The sequence below is a fragment of the Echiichthys vipera genome (genome assembly GCF_963691815.1).
Source record: "Echiichthys vipera genome assembly, chromosome: 21".
Classification (NCBI taxonomy): domain Eukaryota; kingdom Metazoa; phylum Chordata; class Actinopteri; order Perciformes; family Trachinidae; genus Echiichthys; species Echiichthys vipera.
Window position 1 is genome coordinate 4672940 of NC_139846.1, and position 18520 is coordinate 4691459.

Genomic DNA, 18520 nt, shown 5'->3' on the forward strand with positions numbered 1-18520 from the left:
GCAGGGGAGTTAACATGTGCTTTGAAGCCGTTCCTTTGCGGGGCCTCAGAAGGCTGCCAATCCGGCCTCAGTCTCTCTGGAGGAGATTTAAAACCAGCTCACACTGCTGCTGCTGCTGCGCTGCTGCTGCTGCTGCTGCTGCTGCTGTTGCTGCTGCTGCAGGCAAATCAGGCCTTCAAGGCTGTGAAGAATCGAGGCTTCGGCAGGATTTCAAGTGCTATAACGGTCATGGATGTAGACATGAGAACATCCCGGCTTTTATTGTGCACACGTTCTGTCTGTTTGTGTCACTTCTTTGATGCTTTTGTCTCTTTTTCGTTGGTGTAATTGATCTCGGATTGAAAAGGCAAAAGGCTCTTGGTGTTCTACCACAACGGAGGGGAGTTTGTCTCCAGCACGCCGTACATCTCAGCTAGTTTTTTAAAGCGAGGCCCCCAGTCGTTGAGATAGTCGTACTCGTGGTCTGTATTGGACGTCCCCGACTGGAGCGAGCTGAGCGATTCGGCGACCGAGCCTTCCCCCTCGTAGGCGTAGGTCTGCAGGGAGTCATAAGGCGGGGCGCACGGGTCTATGTCGGCGTCCAGGAGTTTCGCCAGCACATATCCGTGGACGTTGCTGTCACCACCGCCACCCATGACGCACGCCTGGGGGACGTAACGGGACAGGCTCTCGATCTCTGGCAGCATGTCCTGTCTCATCTTGCCCAGATGGTGGTGCGCCTCACGTGGGTTCCACATAGCGGCGATGTCGAAGGCCTCGGTGTCCTCCTCGCCACCACCTTCGTCGTCGTAGCGCACAATGTTCTCGTGGACGTTTTCCTCCTCATCGCACAGGTAGGGCTTCTTACGATGAGTGCGCAGGGAGAGCATGAGCAGAATCATCACTGGTGAAAGGAAGAGATGAGAATCAGTCAGAGAGGAGAGTTTTAGAGATCTTTGAAAGGGACGCAATATTTTTTTAAAGATTCTTTTTTGGCAGTTTTCCAAGCCTTTTATTGTACGGACTGACAGGAAATGGGGTGAGAGAGAGAGGGGGAGACATGCAGCAAAGGGCTGTATTTTAACTCAGTTCACCATGAAACGTTCCCAGTTGATTTCTAACATAAAGACAAATATTTATGGTGTTACAAGTTTTCTGAAATTTTAATTAAACATGCAAATGAGACATTATCTACATACTTCCTAACCCTCCCGATTCTCCCACGAGACACATTTCTCATTGCCCTCTTTTGAAAAATGTCCTGCATTTCTCTCCAAATTTCTCCTTTTCCTCATCACAACCTCTTTCTAACTGTTTCCACCCACAAAGAAGATTCAACCACACAAAATGTCAGTTAGTGAAGGGGAGGGAAAGAGAAATGGAGGGTAAGCTAAGAGAATTAAAAGTAAAGAATTTAACAAAAAAAATGCTTTTGTAGTGTTCTTATTATTTTGTTATTTTATTTCTTTAAAAAAAATGCAGATGCAAAAAGACAAAGTGACGTAAAATAAACACCTTGATGTGTTTTCTTTCCACTAGTCTGAAAGAAACCATCATGGAAGCAAAATAGCAACGCATGAAAAATCGGTTTGCCTTAATTGGAACTTTTAAGGGGAAGCAGCACAGAAGTACAAACCTTTTTGTAGATCAGATGGATTAAGTACTAACGAATCGTCAAACTCTTTTATTCCAATATTGTATTACCTATTTTATTTCAAGCAAAAAATAACAATCCCTGGCTGCTTTCATGGGAAAATTTGAATTTTACATATCTTTGAATTGCAAATACATTTGTGCTTTTATGGATTTTTATGTCAAATCACATCTCTGAAAAAGCACAAGCACAACCACATTTCAATGGCTGTAGTTACTTCTTTCACGTCCTCGTCATTACCAGCGTTAAATGTCTCATCACATGCCGAGCGTGAAGGCACATGAATCCAGAAAAACGTTCCATTAACTGAAATTTCCAGTCAGGAATTTTGCTGCCCAGATTGCACTTCAAACAATAGTTTAAGCCCTGCCGGAGGGCGAGCCTCAGGGCTGCAGGAGGACCTTGATTAAAACCACTGCAGAACTTTGACACCCTGACCTTTTCTGCCGGGGAGTGTGAGACCTCTTCCAGAGCAAAATAATCGACCTTGAAGAAGAATATGTTGTTTTAATAAAGTCCTGTCTTTGAACTAAACACTTGAGAGAAGAAAAAGGAGACACCATTAGCGAAGGCATCTCCCAGTGTGATATCATCCGTGCAGGATTAAATGTGGCTCTCTTTTTTGCATCCTGGCAAACGTCTAGCGTTCATTAGCACCAGCTGCCCTGCAGCATCACACTTTGTTCTCCCCGGGAGGCAGATATGGACCCACTTTATCTCTCCCTGCAGACCTGTGAGTGTGAGCAGGAGGGCTCAGCCGGCTGACTCACTTTGCTCCACCAGGGAGGCACCGCAACAGTTCTGCTCACCTCAAATGTGAGCTCATTGTTTTCAATAGACATAATAATTCTGATTTGAAAGATTTTTTTTTCCATGTGAGCTGAAGGGTTATTCAATGATCTTTGTTAAATATATCAAATACACAGTGAAATGATGATTATTTATGCTTTTGACTGTTCAATTAGCTAGTAACCTCAATGACCCTCACTTTACTCTATACTCACTATATAATGTAATTGGTGTTAGTTAAATATTGTTATATTTAGGGAAGGTATTTACTATAACTATATTATTTTTTATTTAGATATTTTTTTAAACATTGTTAGAGTTTCTTAATTTTCATTATTCAGGTTTTTATCTATGCGTTGTTAAAAATATGTAAAACTTCCTAAGTAAAAAAAGATTTTAAAGCATCTCTGTTTTGCTTTTATTTAATTTAATTCTTTTTTATTTATTTAATTTCTTCAAAGCTATAGTCTATGATTTGAAATATTGGTAATTATTATTAACATAATTAACATGTATACGTCGATTATTATCCTGTAGTTCGATCCACACAATATAAATAGCAAAAAGAACCTAAAAAAATCTATTTTTTCAAATTTGTCTCAGAGGCTCAACTGATTTTCAGAATGTAGGGACCATAGCTTTAGACATTTTTCATATTTATTTTCATATTTTATTTTATTTTCTAAAGAGTTTCTTGATTTTGGTCATTCATGTTTTTATCTGTGCTTTGTTAAAATGATTTCCTGATAAAAAAAAAAAGATGTAGGGGCAGTAAACCTGCCACTGATATCATGATGTGACAGAAGTCCACTGGCTCGTCTCTGCAGCAGGTCACAACTCACCCAGCAGGACGAAGATGCAGGCCAGGATGGCGATGAGCGCCCCTCTGCTGAGGCTCGCGGGCAGGCTGTATGCCTCGGCATTGCACGACATGACATTGCCCTCATGGTCGCAGCTGCACACGCGGATGGTCAGCGTGCTGGTGCTGGTCTGGACTGGCTGCTCACCATCAGAGATGAAGATGGGCAGGTAGAAGATGGTCTGGTCCTGCTGGGACCAGCCTCCTCGCCGTGTCAGGATCCAGGCTGTGTTGTCTGGAGAAGAGACAAAAAGGTCGGGGAAGGGTTGAGAGTGTGGCGGTGCAGCTGATAACAAATCACAGATTACAGGGTTCAGGGCATGTCCTGGACTGTACGTGTTCAAGGTCACTGTAAGTAACTGTGAGCAAGCATCACTTGTTTTCGTGAGACTTTACAGGACCAGTCTGGACGTCTACCTTGGTTGTCTCGAAGGGTGAAGTTGGGGTTGTTGGCTGCTTCTGGAGCCAAGCTGTAGTAGAAGTGTTGTCCACTCAGCGGCTCATCTGGATCCACCGCCGTCACCGTCTGGATCAGCTGGACACACACACACACACACACACACACACACACACACACACACACACACACACACACACACACACACACACACACACACACACACACACACACACACACACATAACACAAACACACAGTGGATTATTATCAGTGAGCAGCATTTTCATGCTAATTTTCATTTCTTTACCTACAGTTTGGAGCTTAATCTATAATAATGTATCATATTTTTGTCATATATTTTGTCTGTAAAGTTTCTATATCTCCTAGTAGCTTTATTGGAGGAAAAAGTTTAGCATTTTCTTCTGGAGTTTGGTGGTGTAAAAGTATAAAATGCACCTCAAAGTTTGCATTTTGAGTAAGTTTTCTTCACGCCGTCATCACGCCAGATGTATCTTACCTGTCCTGCTTTGGCGTTTTCACACACATAAGCCTCCAAGTAGTGTGTCAGCGAGGGGGCATTATCGTTGACATCGAGGACCCTCACAGCTACCGACACACTCGAGATCTGTGTTGGGTTATCTGCAACACACAAACACACACACACGGTCAGACGCTGTATAAGCTGCGTTGATGGACTCAAATAAACGACTCTTTGAGGATCCATGCTGAGCTCAGTTTGTGCCTCCTTTAATCTTCCCCTCATTTACAGCGAGCCTGCAGCGCATTAGCTCTTCTCACACTGACATTACAGTTCTATTATTCTCCATTACCAATCAGCTATTTGCATATCTTAACCAGCTGTGTAATAGGCAGTGAAAACCCAATTAGTGTGTAGTAACTACTTTCTCAGGTTTCATCACATGATCGATCAGTCAGTGGCGTGACTTTGGTTCGGGAGGTCGAAACGTGTGTTCATGCCGGGTGTGTGTGTGTGTGTGTGTGTGTGTGTGTGTGTGTGTGTGTGTGTGTGTCTGATGGTCAGAAACACTCTTAAATGTGCTGACTTTTTACCAGAGTTAAGTGAAATCAGCGGTGTGGAAATCTCTTTGAGTTAAAGTACAGCACGACGCAGTCAACAAATGAAAATGAAAACCACTAAGAATGAGAAGAGGATGAGAGATTTAGATTTAATCCTCATGAAAATATGACTTTTCTCAGAATAATTTAACTTCTCATCAAAATAAAAAGATTTTTCTCAGAATAATATGTATTTATTCCCATTATAAAACAAATTACCTTTATTATGACTTAATTCTCATAATATCATGTCTTTTACATAAAATTACAACATCCATATCATATAATATGTAATCTTATAATTACTTGATCACTTTTTCACAACTATGAAATCCAGATCTTAAAATGATGATTTTTTTTAAATTATTATGAGATAATAAGTTTACTATTAAATAAATTTACTATTTTCTGTTTCAATGCAAAGCATATTTTATAACTATATATTACACAATATGATTATGTTTGTTCATTATTATATTGATATATTATTATACACTACTATTACATTTTTATTTATTACATTATTATTTGTAAAAAATATATTATTTATCTATTTATTATATATATATATATTACATATATATAAATTCCCCATAATCATTTTTTTCTCATTAAATTCTCATAAAATAAAAAGTAAATTTATTGTCATAATATAAGGATATTTTCAGTCTTGAAAACATATTTTTTTCCCCCTAAAAATAAATGTATTCTCAATTTAACTTGTGAAAAAAGCACTTTGCTCTCAAAATATCCTACTTTTTCTTCCCACAACGGTGCAAACACACAGCATATAATCACAGCATCATGCGGCCTAAATGCAGCTTCACAGTGTTATAAAACAATAAATAAGAACACAAAAAGTAACAGAAGTAAAGAGAAAATCAGTGAGCATTTAATGTTGCTTAGTAAAAAGTCAATCAGCTGTATTTAGTTTGTCACTCCTCTCTCTCGTCCCTTTATACCGGTGCCCTCTCTCGCCCTCACCGTCTCCGGCACATCTTTAATTAGCCACCATGTGAATAGTTAATCAATTAGCCGTTCATTTAATTATCATCTCCTTTTCAGTGTGACGACCACACAAAGAGACAAACAAAGCAAAGGGAGGAGGAGGTGAAGGTGACTTTGGGGACTTCCAACTGCGTGCAGATCTGCAGGACATCTTCTGCTCCACGTTACACAACTCTGCAGGAGTTGTTTTCCAAAAATCACTGCTTCTGTGTTTAGTATAATCACCCATCTGTTTTTTCTGCACTTTTTTACATCTCCATGGTTCTACTTCTGATCCAGTCCCTTCTGTCTGTGACTGTAAAAGTTCAAACCCAGTGTCTGAGTCATTTAAGTTGGTATGGTGTATAAGTTGATTTTAAACTCAACAGGTCCTCCAAAATGTTATATTATATATAATATATAAATATTGTCTTTGTATGCACAAAAGGAGTGTCAGCCTAATTTGGTTGTATACAATACAATGGTAATAAAGGCTATTCTATTGAACCTTTTCACCTGTAGGGTCTCCACATAACATTAAATATTCCCTGAAGGTGTTCCTGAGTCACAGTGACCTTTGACCTTTGACCATCTGTTTGACATATTTTCATCACACTAACATGAAATAAGTCCAATACACGGTTCTTATGACTCAATCATAAACAGAAATGACTTGATGAGGTGTGTGTGTGTGTGTATGACATACTCATCTCCATGGCGAGGATGGTGATGTTGTGCCAGCCGATCTCCTCTCGGTCCAGCTTGCGCACCGTCATGAGCGACCCTGAGGTGATCTCCAGGTAGAAGAACTTGTCGGGGTCACTGGACCTCTCGATGGAATACCTGGTGACACAGTAGGACACGTGAGCGCTGCGTGGAGCGTCAGAGCACCTGCGTGTGTTTTTTTGGGGGGAGCTTGTAATCCTATCTGAGGGGGGGAAGCAGGCACACGCACACACAATCCTGCATGTGTGCATGTGTGCATGTGTGCATGTGTGCGATAAGGCGTCAGGCTGGCAGCCTCTGAAGGAAGAAGAAGAAGAAGAATGGGCTCCAGATAAGGCTCAATCACAGTATCGGCCTCCTCTGCCAAAGTGACGCCGGGGATACACAGACCTGCAGCGGGACACCATGGCTCATCTTCTGCCAGCAACACACACACACACACACACACACACACACACACACACACACACACACACACACACACACACACACACACACACACACACACACACACACACACACACACACACACTCTCTCTCACACACACACACACGCACACACACACACACACACGCACACACACACACACACACACACAGACACTCTTTCTCTCTCTCTCTCACACACACACACACACACACACACACACACACTTTGGAGCAGAAACCTCTTTCTGTAACCATGAGGCGATCACACACACAGCTTCACCCACCTGGAGTCACTTCACAGCAGCCAGTGGTGGAACAAGCACTCAGATCTTTTACTTTGAAGTAAACATTGGAATACAACAATGTAAACAAAATAAATAAATCATAAGTAAAAGTCCTGAGTTCAAAATTTCAAAATAGAGAACAAAGTATCAGCATAAAAATAAAGCATTATAGAAAATATGTCCTATGAGTATAAAAATCAATATAATATAAAACAATATTTCTCATACTTCATTGAGTTTGTATCTTAAAATGTTTTGAAACTCTTTTTAACAATATTATCGTATTTTTTTCTGTTTGGGATTTTATGATTGTTGTTGTATGCTTGTTGTGTAAAGCACTTTGAGCTGCATTTGCGTTATCATAGATGCTATATAAATAAAGTTGTATTATATATATTCTTTATATTAATAGAGTAGCAGACGGAAATACTCAAATACAACTACTTCAGAATTGTATTTATAGGTCCAGTACTTGAGGAAATATATGACCAAAGAAGAAAATGCTGATTTTTTTTGGGTGAATTTTGACAAAATTAACAAAACACAATTATTGTTTTGTTAATTTGACATTTTATGCAATGGACATTTGTCAGTCATGTCCATAAATCTATGGTGAAATATATAAACATTGTTAACAAAAATAATAACTGACGAGGGGACTCTGTAATTGGTCGGCTCCCCTCACCTGTCCTCCCTCGCCCGTCCACTAGATGCCCCCAGACTCCCCTGACAGTCACCTGACATCCCCTCCCACCTGCTCATCAGCCCTGCAGTTTATAAGCAGTGTTTTTGTGGCTGCTGCTTCTGTGGTTTTTTTCTCTGTTGTTGTTGTTGTTATGTGGGTGTTGGAGGCTTTATTCTGAGGTTATTGCTTCTTGCACCCAGCGGTGTCCAGTTGTTATTTATTGGCTGTCATTTTTTTGTTTAATTGTCTGAATTGTTGTCTCTTTTCTGGTTATTTCTCGTGTGGCTACACTGAGGAAGACTGTTGTTTGTTTCTAACTGATAACCTGCAAAGTGCCAAGTCCATAGAAAGGGAACAAATGGCTGCTTTGGACATCAGACCTCTGTGGTGTGACATGTTAGTGCACTGTATTTTGAAGCCTAAATATCCTCTAATTAGGGCTGTCATATCCTCCTTGTTCCTAGCCCCCGTGGTATGGTGTAAGGCAGCTGTCAAAAAGACGTATCCGTAATTCTCTAATTCATATTCATAATGTTAACAATTCATGTGTCAAAAAGTGGTTGCACACGAAATTCCTTAGTCATATCCATGAGTCAGTGAAATTGGATGTGGGTCCGGATTGTTTTTATGAGTATGAATTAAAAAGCTGTGAGTGCAAAGTCTTGTGAATATGACTCAAATTTCTACAAGTACAAAGTCTTCACTGTGAATATGACTTTGAGTTTACGGATAAGAGTAGAAAAATGCTGAAATGACGTCACTGAGGTCACAGTCAGGTCAGAGGGGAAAGTCATCCGCGTAGTACAAACACTTATCTACTGTAGTAGATTTTTGGGGTATTTGTACTTTACTTGAGTATTTATTTTTCTGATGACTTTTTACTTTTACTCCCTACATTGATACACAAATATAGGTGCTTTCTACTCCTTACATTGTGGGGGGCACAGGTGACCGCCGGAAGAAGTCGAGTGAGTGAGGAACCATAAACTGTGGAGGGGACGGTAGAGAGAGAATCGAGAGCTTGTACTTTAGCAGACATGGAGACAAGGACTATTGCTTTCATTGAGAAAGGAAGGAAGTATTGCCGACACTGACGTTTCAGAAGATTCAGAGAAGCAGGACATTCCCCATCCACGGCCCTGTTTAAAAAGTTACTTGTGTCTGTCCAAAAAGGGCTCATGGTGTATGCACTGTGTCAACCGAAAAAAGCCACGATCTGCTGGCGTTCCAGAACTGCAGGTTTGATTTTCAGACCCAAAAGGACACGCCTTGATTCAAAGAACTTGAGATCCAGCTTCTGCTGAATAAAATATTTTTGTAGCCTTGAGTAGAGATGAGTGAATTTCTCACAAAATAAAAATAGACTTGATCAGACATGAAGTTTCCATGATAATTGTCACAGTTCAGCCATCTGCTCCCAGTACATTTCCATTGATCCTGCCTCCGTCCCACTCAGCCTGCCAGCCACGCCCACCTCATCAGTCTCACTCTACTCACCTGTGCACACAGCTGCCCCTCATCACATGCAATCAGCCCAGTGTATATTCACTCTCCACCGTGTTCCTGCCTGACTTGGTATGGACCTTGCTGTCACAGATTCTGGTGCCTTATGATAATTGCCTCAGCCTTCTGTCCCTGGCCAAGAGTTCCGTCTCTGCTCTCCTGGTTCCTGGTTATATTGTTCTGCTGCCTGTGCCGTCGTCTCCCTGGTACAGAACTTCTGCCTGCCTTGACTGAGCCCCCTGCCACCCGGTTGTTGTACTGTTTGCCTGCCTTCCTTAGCTTCAGTAAACTGTTGAGCTATCTCCATTTGTTTTGTGTGTTTTGTGCTGCAATTGGGTCCATACATCACCCATTACAGATAATGTTTAAGTTCTATTGCTGAAATGGAAATTTGGGTTTGGATATTGCTGTGAAGTAAGGCATCAAACTGCTATTTTTACAATATATAGTTTAAAATATATGTGGCACCCCTGAGAGGGAATGGCCACATTAATATTATTTTGTATAACATGTCATGGGCACTTTCATTAATATATGTATTTATTTTCATTGATTTTATTTAAATATCGAGAACCATATGAAAGGGGTCATTTTATTTTGAATAGAAGTGGGGCGGAACATTTGCGGGTGCTCCAGGTGTTTGGGGGGTACGGTAAAGGAGCCCCACCTTCCGCTGCTACCTCAGACACGTTCTGGAGGAAAACGGAGACGCATGGTGTCCTTATTACTCCGCTCTTCACCTGCTTCTACAGGTCGGTAAACGGTGTGAAAACCGGACAATGTTGTTTGTGTTGTCGCCTTTTATCTATGCTAATGTTAACAAGAGAGCTTAAGACGGTTTACTTAAGTTATTTACAGGTAAAATGCACTAGAAACGGGAGAAAGTTCCCGAGCGCCCGCCAGTACGGGGCGAGTTCATTCAGGTCAAATGCTCATTAATGAGAGTCTGTGCCTATTGTACACTCTAAAAAAAACCAAAGGGCTATATTTTCTATCTTTTTTATTGAAATATATTTTGTTAATGTAAATGTTTACAGTTATGCTTAAAAGTGACTGAGTTTATTAGCTAGTGGAGCACAAGCACTATGAGCACGTTTGTGTAGCTAACATGCAATTAAAGGGTTATTCCAACATGCTGGATTTTCATGATACACTGTGGATAGTGATTTCTACCAGTAAATATACTGAATTGGACAAACATGTGATGAATTTACTGATACTGTTTATTGAACATAACTGTGTAGGAGAAGAAATGTGATAAATATGATGATTAGAGAAACTGAAATAGCTAAAGAGAACATATTTCACTGAGATTGTGGAATCGTGTGTAAATGACTAAGAACTAAGAACCAGCTGAATTGCGTAGTGAAAACTTGTGTAATGTTTATATGGCTAATATTTTGTGTAAAATTAAATAAGACACGTTCTGGAGGAAAACGGAGACGCATGGTGTCCTTATTACTCCGCTCTTCACCTGCTTCTACAGGTAACATATTTGTCACCACGGTCCTCATCCTTGGGACCCGTAACAAATCTTGGGGGCTCGTCCGGGAAGGACTAAAGGGCCCCAAATGCCATCTCGGGCGCCCATAGTCTGGACTCTTGAACATCAGAGGATACTTGAGCAACTGGTCGACATGCTAACCCATCCTCCAGTTCTAGCATATCCAGACTTTGACCAGCCGTTTGTCTTGCACACTGATGCATCTGAGCAGGGACTTGGCGCGGTTCTCTACCAACAACAGGACGGGAAGTTGCGGGCTATTGGTTATGGATCACGGACTTTGTCGCCTGCTGAACGGAACTACCACCTGCACAGTGGCAAGTTAGAGTTCCTGGCTCTTAAGTGGGCAGTGTGTGAAAAGTTTAGAGACTATCTTTTCTATGCACCACATTTCACAATTTACACTGACAACAACCCACTTACATACATCATGAGCACAGCTAAACTCAACGCAGTCAGTCATCGTTGGGTTGGGGAACTATCGGATTTTCGATTTTAACATTAAGTACAGACCAGGAAAAACTAACATAGATGCAGATACACTGTCCCGTGTTCCTCTTGACATGCACAACTTCACGTCAGGGTGCACAGAAGAGCTATCACAGGAGGTGGTAAGCGCGGCTTGGGAGGGAACACGAGTAGCCCAGCAGAAAGAGGTTGCTTGGCTGGCTGTCCTTTTGGCTTCCTCTCAGGATGTTGTGTTGCAGCCTTGTGCACCCCTTCAGGAAATCAAACCTGATGATCTGATGGAGGCGCAAAGGCATGACCCCACAATTAAGGAAATCATCAGACTTAAAGAGTCTAATGTCCGACTCACTGAAAGTATCAGGAGGTCGTTGAGAGGATCCGCTTGTAAACTCCTCCGCGAGTGGGATCGATTATACCTAGAGAATGGGATCTTGTACCGGCGAACACCGGAAAGGAAACAACTAGTCTTACCTCTCCTGTACCAGTCCATGGTCTTAAAACATCTCCATGACCACAAGGGCCATGTGGGTACTGAGAGGGTACTTCACCTCGCGAGAGAGAGGTTCTATTGGCCTCACATGAAGAGGTGTATTGAGGACTACGTAACAAAGAAATGCTGTTGCATTAAACAAAAAAAACCAACAGTTCATGTGCGTGCACCCATGAGTAGTTTGACGTCCAACTCACCACTAGAACTTGTTTGTATCGACTACCTGCATCTCGAGAAAAGCAAAGGGGGGTACGAATACATTTTGGTTATGGTCGACCACTTTACGCGGTTTGCTCAAGCCTATCCGACCAAGAACAAATCGGGTCGTACAGCAGCTGAGCGGATCTATAACGATTTCATACCTCGCTTTGGGTTCCCCAACAAGCTCCATCACGATCAGGGGCGAGAATTCGAGAACGAGCTCTTCCGGACTCTCGGGCAGCTTTCAGGGGTTGGTCATTCGCGAACGTCCCCATACCACCCCCAGGGAAATCCCGCAGAACGCTTTAACCGTACTTTACTACAGATGTTGCGTACCCTGACAGACAAAGAAAAAGAAACATGGAAAGATCATCTTCCGCAAGTTATACATGCATATAACTGTACTCGTCACGAGTCTACCGGTTACTCGCCACACTTCTTGCTTTTTGGTTGTCACCCCCGTCTTCCGGTGGATCTCTTGTTTGGTTTAGCTGAGCAGGCTGACCCTGTGTCGCACAAGGGATATGCTGAAAAATGGCGTAAAAGAATGACAGAGGCCTATCAAGTTGCTAACAAAAATAGCGTCTCAGCTAGTGCTAAGGGAAAGTCGTACTATGATCAGAAGGTGAGGGGAGTAGGACTGAAGCCAGGGGATAGGGTGTTGGTTAGGAACCTAGGAGAGCGGGGTGGACCTGGCAAATTACGCTCCTACTGGGAGAATAGGATATATGTGGTCAGGGAACAGGTTTCAGATAACCCAGTGTATATCGTCCACCCAGAGGGTAACGGTCAGGGAAGGACTAGAACCTTACACCGAAACTTGCTCCTGCTGGTCAATGATTTGCCAGTGGAGTTCCCACAACAACCAACTAAGCCAACCTCAAAACCAACGCATAGACAGGCAAATAATCGAGTGAGGGTTAAGAACCGTGACGAACAGACAGGAAAGTCTGAGACCTCTGATTCAGATGATGATTCAGGTAGTGGCTATTGGTTGAGAATACCACCAACCTGGGCTGAACCCACAACAGCAGTTGCTCCTAAGAAGCCAGCTGTTAGCCAGAACGGAAGGGAACCAGTGAGGCAGACACAGGTTCAGTCTGATAAATCTGTTCAGGGTTTGAGGGGTCATGAAGAGCCTGGGCGAAGGATGCCTGTAATGGAGACCGCAGACATGGTTGAGGGCCTGCCAGATATGGCTGGGATCCATGAGGGATGTCAATTAGGAAGAGAGGGTCAGGTGGCACACGAGACTGTTCCCGCACTACTAGTGGATGATGTAGTGTTGCTGGAGGAGGCAGGTCGAGATGAGTGGGAACTGAGGGATGAAGTTGAGACTTACCAAGATGACTTAGAGAGCAGTGATAGTCCAGCGGCCCTTAACCTACCTCAGTCAGATGCCGAGCCCGAGTCCCCTCAACACAGGTGTAGTGAGGAGCAGAGAACAGACTCTCAGTCTAGCCCACCAAACCCACTGAGGCGATCCACTCGACAGAGGTGTCCAGGCCAAATGCTCACCTATTCATCTTTAGGTCATCCAACATACCAGTCACGGCCCACTGTAAATACTGTAGGTACTTATTTTGTGCCTTCTGTTGACCCGTGGCATCCACAGCCATACTTACCTTCATTCCAAGGTCCACCTTTTGTCCAGGTTCCGTACCTATCTTTTCTTTATCCCATATGTAGTTAGAAAGAAAAAGCTGCAATAATGCACATATGACACACACATAAGCTATAAAAGACTACCTACTTACCTGGGAACATAACATTTATTCAAAGGGTTTTATGTTTTGATTTGACTTGAGAATTTTGATTATTATCAGTCTGAGGTTTGGTAAGAATACAGTGACTTGAAGTCAAAATTGGGTTAAAGTGTCAGGAGCCACTTTTGTTGTCGGGGAGCGTGTGGCACCCCTGAGAGGGAATGGCCACATTAATATTATTTTGTATAACATGTCATGGGCACTTTCATTAATATATGTATTTATTTTCATTGATTTTATTTAAATATCGAGAACCATATGAAAGGGGTCATTTTATTTTGAATAGAAGTGGGGCGGAACATTTGCGGGTGCTCCAGGTGTTTGGGGGGTACGGTAAAGGAGCCCCACCTTCCGCTGCTACCTCAGACACGTTCTGGAGGAAAACGGAGACGCATGGTGTCCTTATTACTCCGCTCTTCACCTGCTTCTACAGGTCGGTAAACGGTGTGAAAACCGGACAATGTTGTTTGTGTTGTCGCCTTTTATCTATGCTAATGTTAACAAGAGAGTTTAAGACGGTTTACTTAAGTTATTTACAGGTAAAATGCACTAGAAACGGGAGAAAGTTCCCGAGCGCCCGCCAGTACGGGGCGAGTTCATTCAGGTCAAATGCTCATTAATGAGAGTCTGTGCCTATTGTACACTCTAAAAAAAACCAAAGGGCTATATTTTCTATCTTTTTTATTGAAATATATTTTGTTAATGTAAATGTTTACAGTTATGCTTAAAAGTGACTGAGTTTATTAGCTAGTGGAGCACAAGCACTATGAGCACGTTTGTGTAGCTAACATGCAATTAAAGGGTTATTCCAACATGCTGGATTTTCATGATACACTGTGGATAGTGATTTCTACCAGTAAATATACTGAATTGGACAAACATGTGATGAATTTACTGATACTGTTTATTGAACATAACTGTGTAGGAGAAGAAATGTGATAAATATGATGATTAGAGAAACTGAAATAGCTAAAGAGAACATATTTCACTGAGATGTGGAATCGTGTGTAAATGACTAAGAACTAAGAACCAGCTGAATTGCGTAGTGAAAACTTGTGTAATGTTTATATGGCTAATATTTTGTGTAAAATTAAATAAGACACGTTCTGGAGGAAAACGGAGACGCATGGTGTCCTTATTACTCCGCTCTTCACCTGCTTCTACAGGTAACATATTTGTCACCACGGTCCTCATCCTTGGGACCCGTAACATATACATTCTGTCAAAAGTAATTGATGGTTCAGTATGTTCCTGCTGAGATAATTTTACAGTGTGATAACAGCGTAATGAGTTCCATTGGTTCATATGCATGCCATGGTTGCATCTGTTGTAGAGCTATGTCACAGAAGCGGTTGATTTGTTCTATTTTGAACAACAGAGCAGAACAGGAGAACCTGATTAATCTCTCACATGTTAAACTAAAAATATTTATTAAAATGTTGACTTTAAAGTCAAAATCCACTGTGGATGCATTCATTGCCTTTTGTGTGTAATGCTTGATCATGTTACATGTGTGTTTTGGGGTCACGGTTCAGTACACTTTTACTACAGAAAAAATAAAAAGGTAGAAAATTACATTGGTCTTTTGTTAAGAGTGTAAACATCCAATATGGCTGACTGGTCATAACTATTACTGATTACAGTTTGTTTGTGCTGCAGTGGAAAAAGAAGAAAACAAGCTATAGTAAAGTACCAAAGCTCTAACCTCTGGTTTTGTCTTTTTTTCTTTTGACAAAGTTATTAAAGAATGTATTGTTTCGTTAAAGGCATTTTTACTTTTACTTTGAAAGTACATGTCAGAGCCTGTACTTTCTTTTACTTGAGTAAAGGAGTTGAATCGGTACTCCTACTTTTACCAGAATATTTTTTTTAGACATGTATCTGTACTTCTTAAGTACAGAATATGAGTACCAGAGACAAACATGAAGGGAAACGGCCAACCGGAGAAACATCACAGGTGAAGTCAATAATGTGTATATCCACTATTTATTTCATAGAATCATACTTTTTAATGATATGCATTTACTTATTTAAACAAAAATGCTCTGCGTAGCTTCTCTTGAACTTCTCTGTGCTACTCTGATCAGAGCAGCATCCCTAGCAAGAAGCAAGCTACTTATACTTGACAATGGTCGTATTATTGAAATAAAATAAATAATGGATATACAAGTTATTGACTTTACCTGTGATGTTTCTCCGGAGCATAGAGCAGCACCATCCGGTTGGCCGTTTCCCTCCGTTTTAGTCTCTGGGTTCATGTGTGCATGCGCGGTCGGAAGAACCGCGGTTCTATAACTTTCCCCTGCAACCTGACTGTGACCTCAGTGACGTCCTTTCAGCATTTTTCTACTCGTATCCGTAAACGTGAAGTCGTATTTAAAGTGAAGACTTATGATTCATACTCATTCAAAAACAATCCTAACCCACATCCAATTTCACAGACTCATGGATATGACTGCAGAATTTTGTGTGTTAACAACATGAATTAGAGAAATACGGATATAACTTTTTGACAGCTGTCTTACTCCATATCATGATGCCACTTACTAGTATTGTCCATGGTACGCTAACCCTCCTTTATAGAGTGATTGGGAAACAATTGCTGTTATTTTTTTGAGGTTAGGAACAAATGAAGACGACAATCTAACTAACCCATGGAGGCAGCAACTCCTATGTTTCTGCGAGGTAAAGGACTATTTTTGTCAAAGGAGTCTGATGGCTTTGAAGAAAGCATTAACTGAGGTACTCTTTATTTTTCTTTAAGTGCATATTTACACTTTTCTTGTACTCCCAGGCTACATCCTTAGACTAAAGACGTGCTGATTCAAATGTTTGTGCTAAAAAATGAATAGGTTTCTGGTTGGTCTTACAAGGATTTAATAGTCTGAAACAGCTTTAAAAAACTAAAACACCCCATTCAAAAACAGAATCTTTATTTTTTGCAGTTAGCACCTCTTTAAATTACCTTCTGACAAGAATTCACTGGAAGGAGGACAAACGCTGCTGCATTTAAATGATGAAAGAAACCATTAATCGTTTACCATTAGTGTGTGTGTGTGTGTGTGTGTTCATGTTTCTGCAGGGTTCTTTGCAGTGTGTTTCAGAGTGTGTATGTCAGTCATGACTGGCACATCCAAGGCTGGCAAGGATCTCCCTAAAGGATCTCAGCCACGAGAAGGGGCTTGTGTGTGTGTGTGTGTGTGTGTGTGTGTGTGTGTGTGTGTGTGTGTGTGTGTGTGTGTGTGTGTGTGTGTGTGTGTGTGTGTGTGTGTGTGTGTGTGTGTGTGTGTGTGTGTGTGTGTGTGTGTGTGTGTGTGTGTGTGTGTGTGTGTGTGTGTGTGTGTGTGTGTGTGTGTGAGAAATAGCAGGTGAATGTGTGTGTGTGGACGGACGTGCCTGTGTTGGTTCAGATATATCTGCCAGTCATGCTGCTGTCTGTAAAGGACAGAAAGATGTAAAATGGAAATGAGACAGACAGAGAGACTGAAGGTCACCTGCCTGTTGTTTTTATCTGTCACCTGCTGCTGCAGTATCTCAGCTCCTCACTGTCATCTTGAACTGATTCATCAGCTATCCGTGCTGCAACTCTCCTCCGTGAAAATCTCTTTTTCACTGATTCTACGCCAGAGTACAGTGCCAGCTCTGGGGATTAGGCTGCATCAGTGGCTGACTGCTCTAATTCCCAGCCTCTCTTCAAGAATGAGAGCGTTGCCGCTTAATTGTCAGCAGTGGAGCTCCTCGAGCATCAAAGACTTTAGAGCAGCGGCAGCTCCCAACTAAGCAGGTTGGGACTGTCGAAGAATCTCAAGATATTTGTGTGATTGGCTGCTGACTAACGCTGCTTTTAAAATTGATAACATCCATAATGCACACCTTACTGTCATTTGCACACTTGCATGCATCCATGTTGACTTTTTAATTCCTGTAGGAGCAGCCTGGTTGTGTTGTTGTTTGTTTTTGAGTCAGGCTATTTAAAATACGGCGTAGTCTCCGTGACGTCACCCAGAGGTTTCTGAAGAGCCAAAAAAAGAACCTCAAAGTGGGCGGCTTAATTTTTCAGTTGCTTTTCAGTTGGTTTTTGTACTATTCTTTGTACCGTATGGTTTAATTGATTTACTGCTGCTGTGACATGCAGATATAAAGTATCCATCCGTTTCTGTCTTGCAAAGCAGATTCAGCGGATTTAACTCCAGCACTGTTTGCACCCATGTTTACTATCCTTGCTGTCTTCTTCTTCTCTGCCTGTGCTGGTGCATCATGACTTGGCGCCTGTTGATCGGTGGTATAGTGTGAACTCGCTGGGAGGAATGTGTATGGTGTTGCATGTATGAGGTTAAAAAAACGGGGATCCAAGTCATGGTAAATGGACTTGTATTTATAAAGCGCCTTTCTAGTCTTCTGACTACTCAAGGCGCTTTCACAGTGTTTGTCACATTAACCCATTCACACAGACATTCACACTGATGGCAGTGGACATCTACATACCATCTAATCATTCACACCACATTTACACACCCATGTGCAGCAAGAGGAGCAATTCGGGGTTCACTGTCTTGACCAAGGACACCTCGACATGCGGACCGGGGGAGGTGGGGATCGAGCCGCCGATCTCTCGAATGGAGGACAACCCACAGTCTCCCCACATTCATAGTGCTACTAGAGGTCAAAAACATATAGCAGGTGAAAACCCCACAATGCAATGTTATGTGTCACTTTAGGG

At 41.9% G+C, this 18520-nt stretch overlaps 1 protein-coding gene across 1 annotated transcript in view; it reads right to left on the reverse strand.

Moving 5' to 3' along the window:
• Positions 1-325: 325 nt before the first annotated feature.
• Positions 326-18520, reverse strand: part of LOC310963440 (cadherin-20-like) — a 94039-nt gene continuing 75844 nt past the window's right edge. The window contains exons 8-12 of the mRNA XM_083936285.1: positions 6451-6587; positions 4198-4319; positions 3699-3816; positions 3265-3516; positions 326-883 (exon numbers count right to left, since the gene is read on the reverse strand). Coding sequence (XP_083792411.1) covers positions 366-883; positions 3265-3516; positions 3699-3816; positions 4198-4319; positions 6451-6587 — 1147 coding nt within the window. The 3' untranslated portion in view covers positions 326-365. The remainder of the gene's footprint in view (positions 884-3264; positions 3517-3698; positions 3817-4197; positions 4320-6450; positions 6588-18520) is intronic.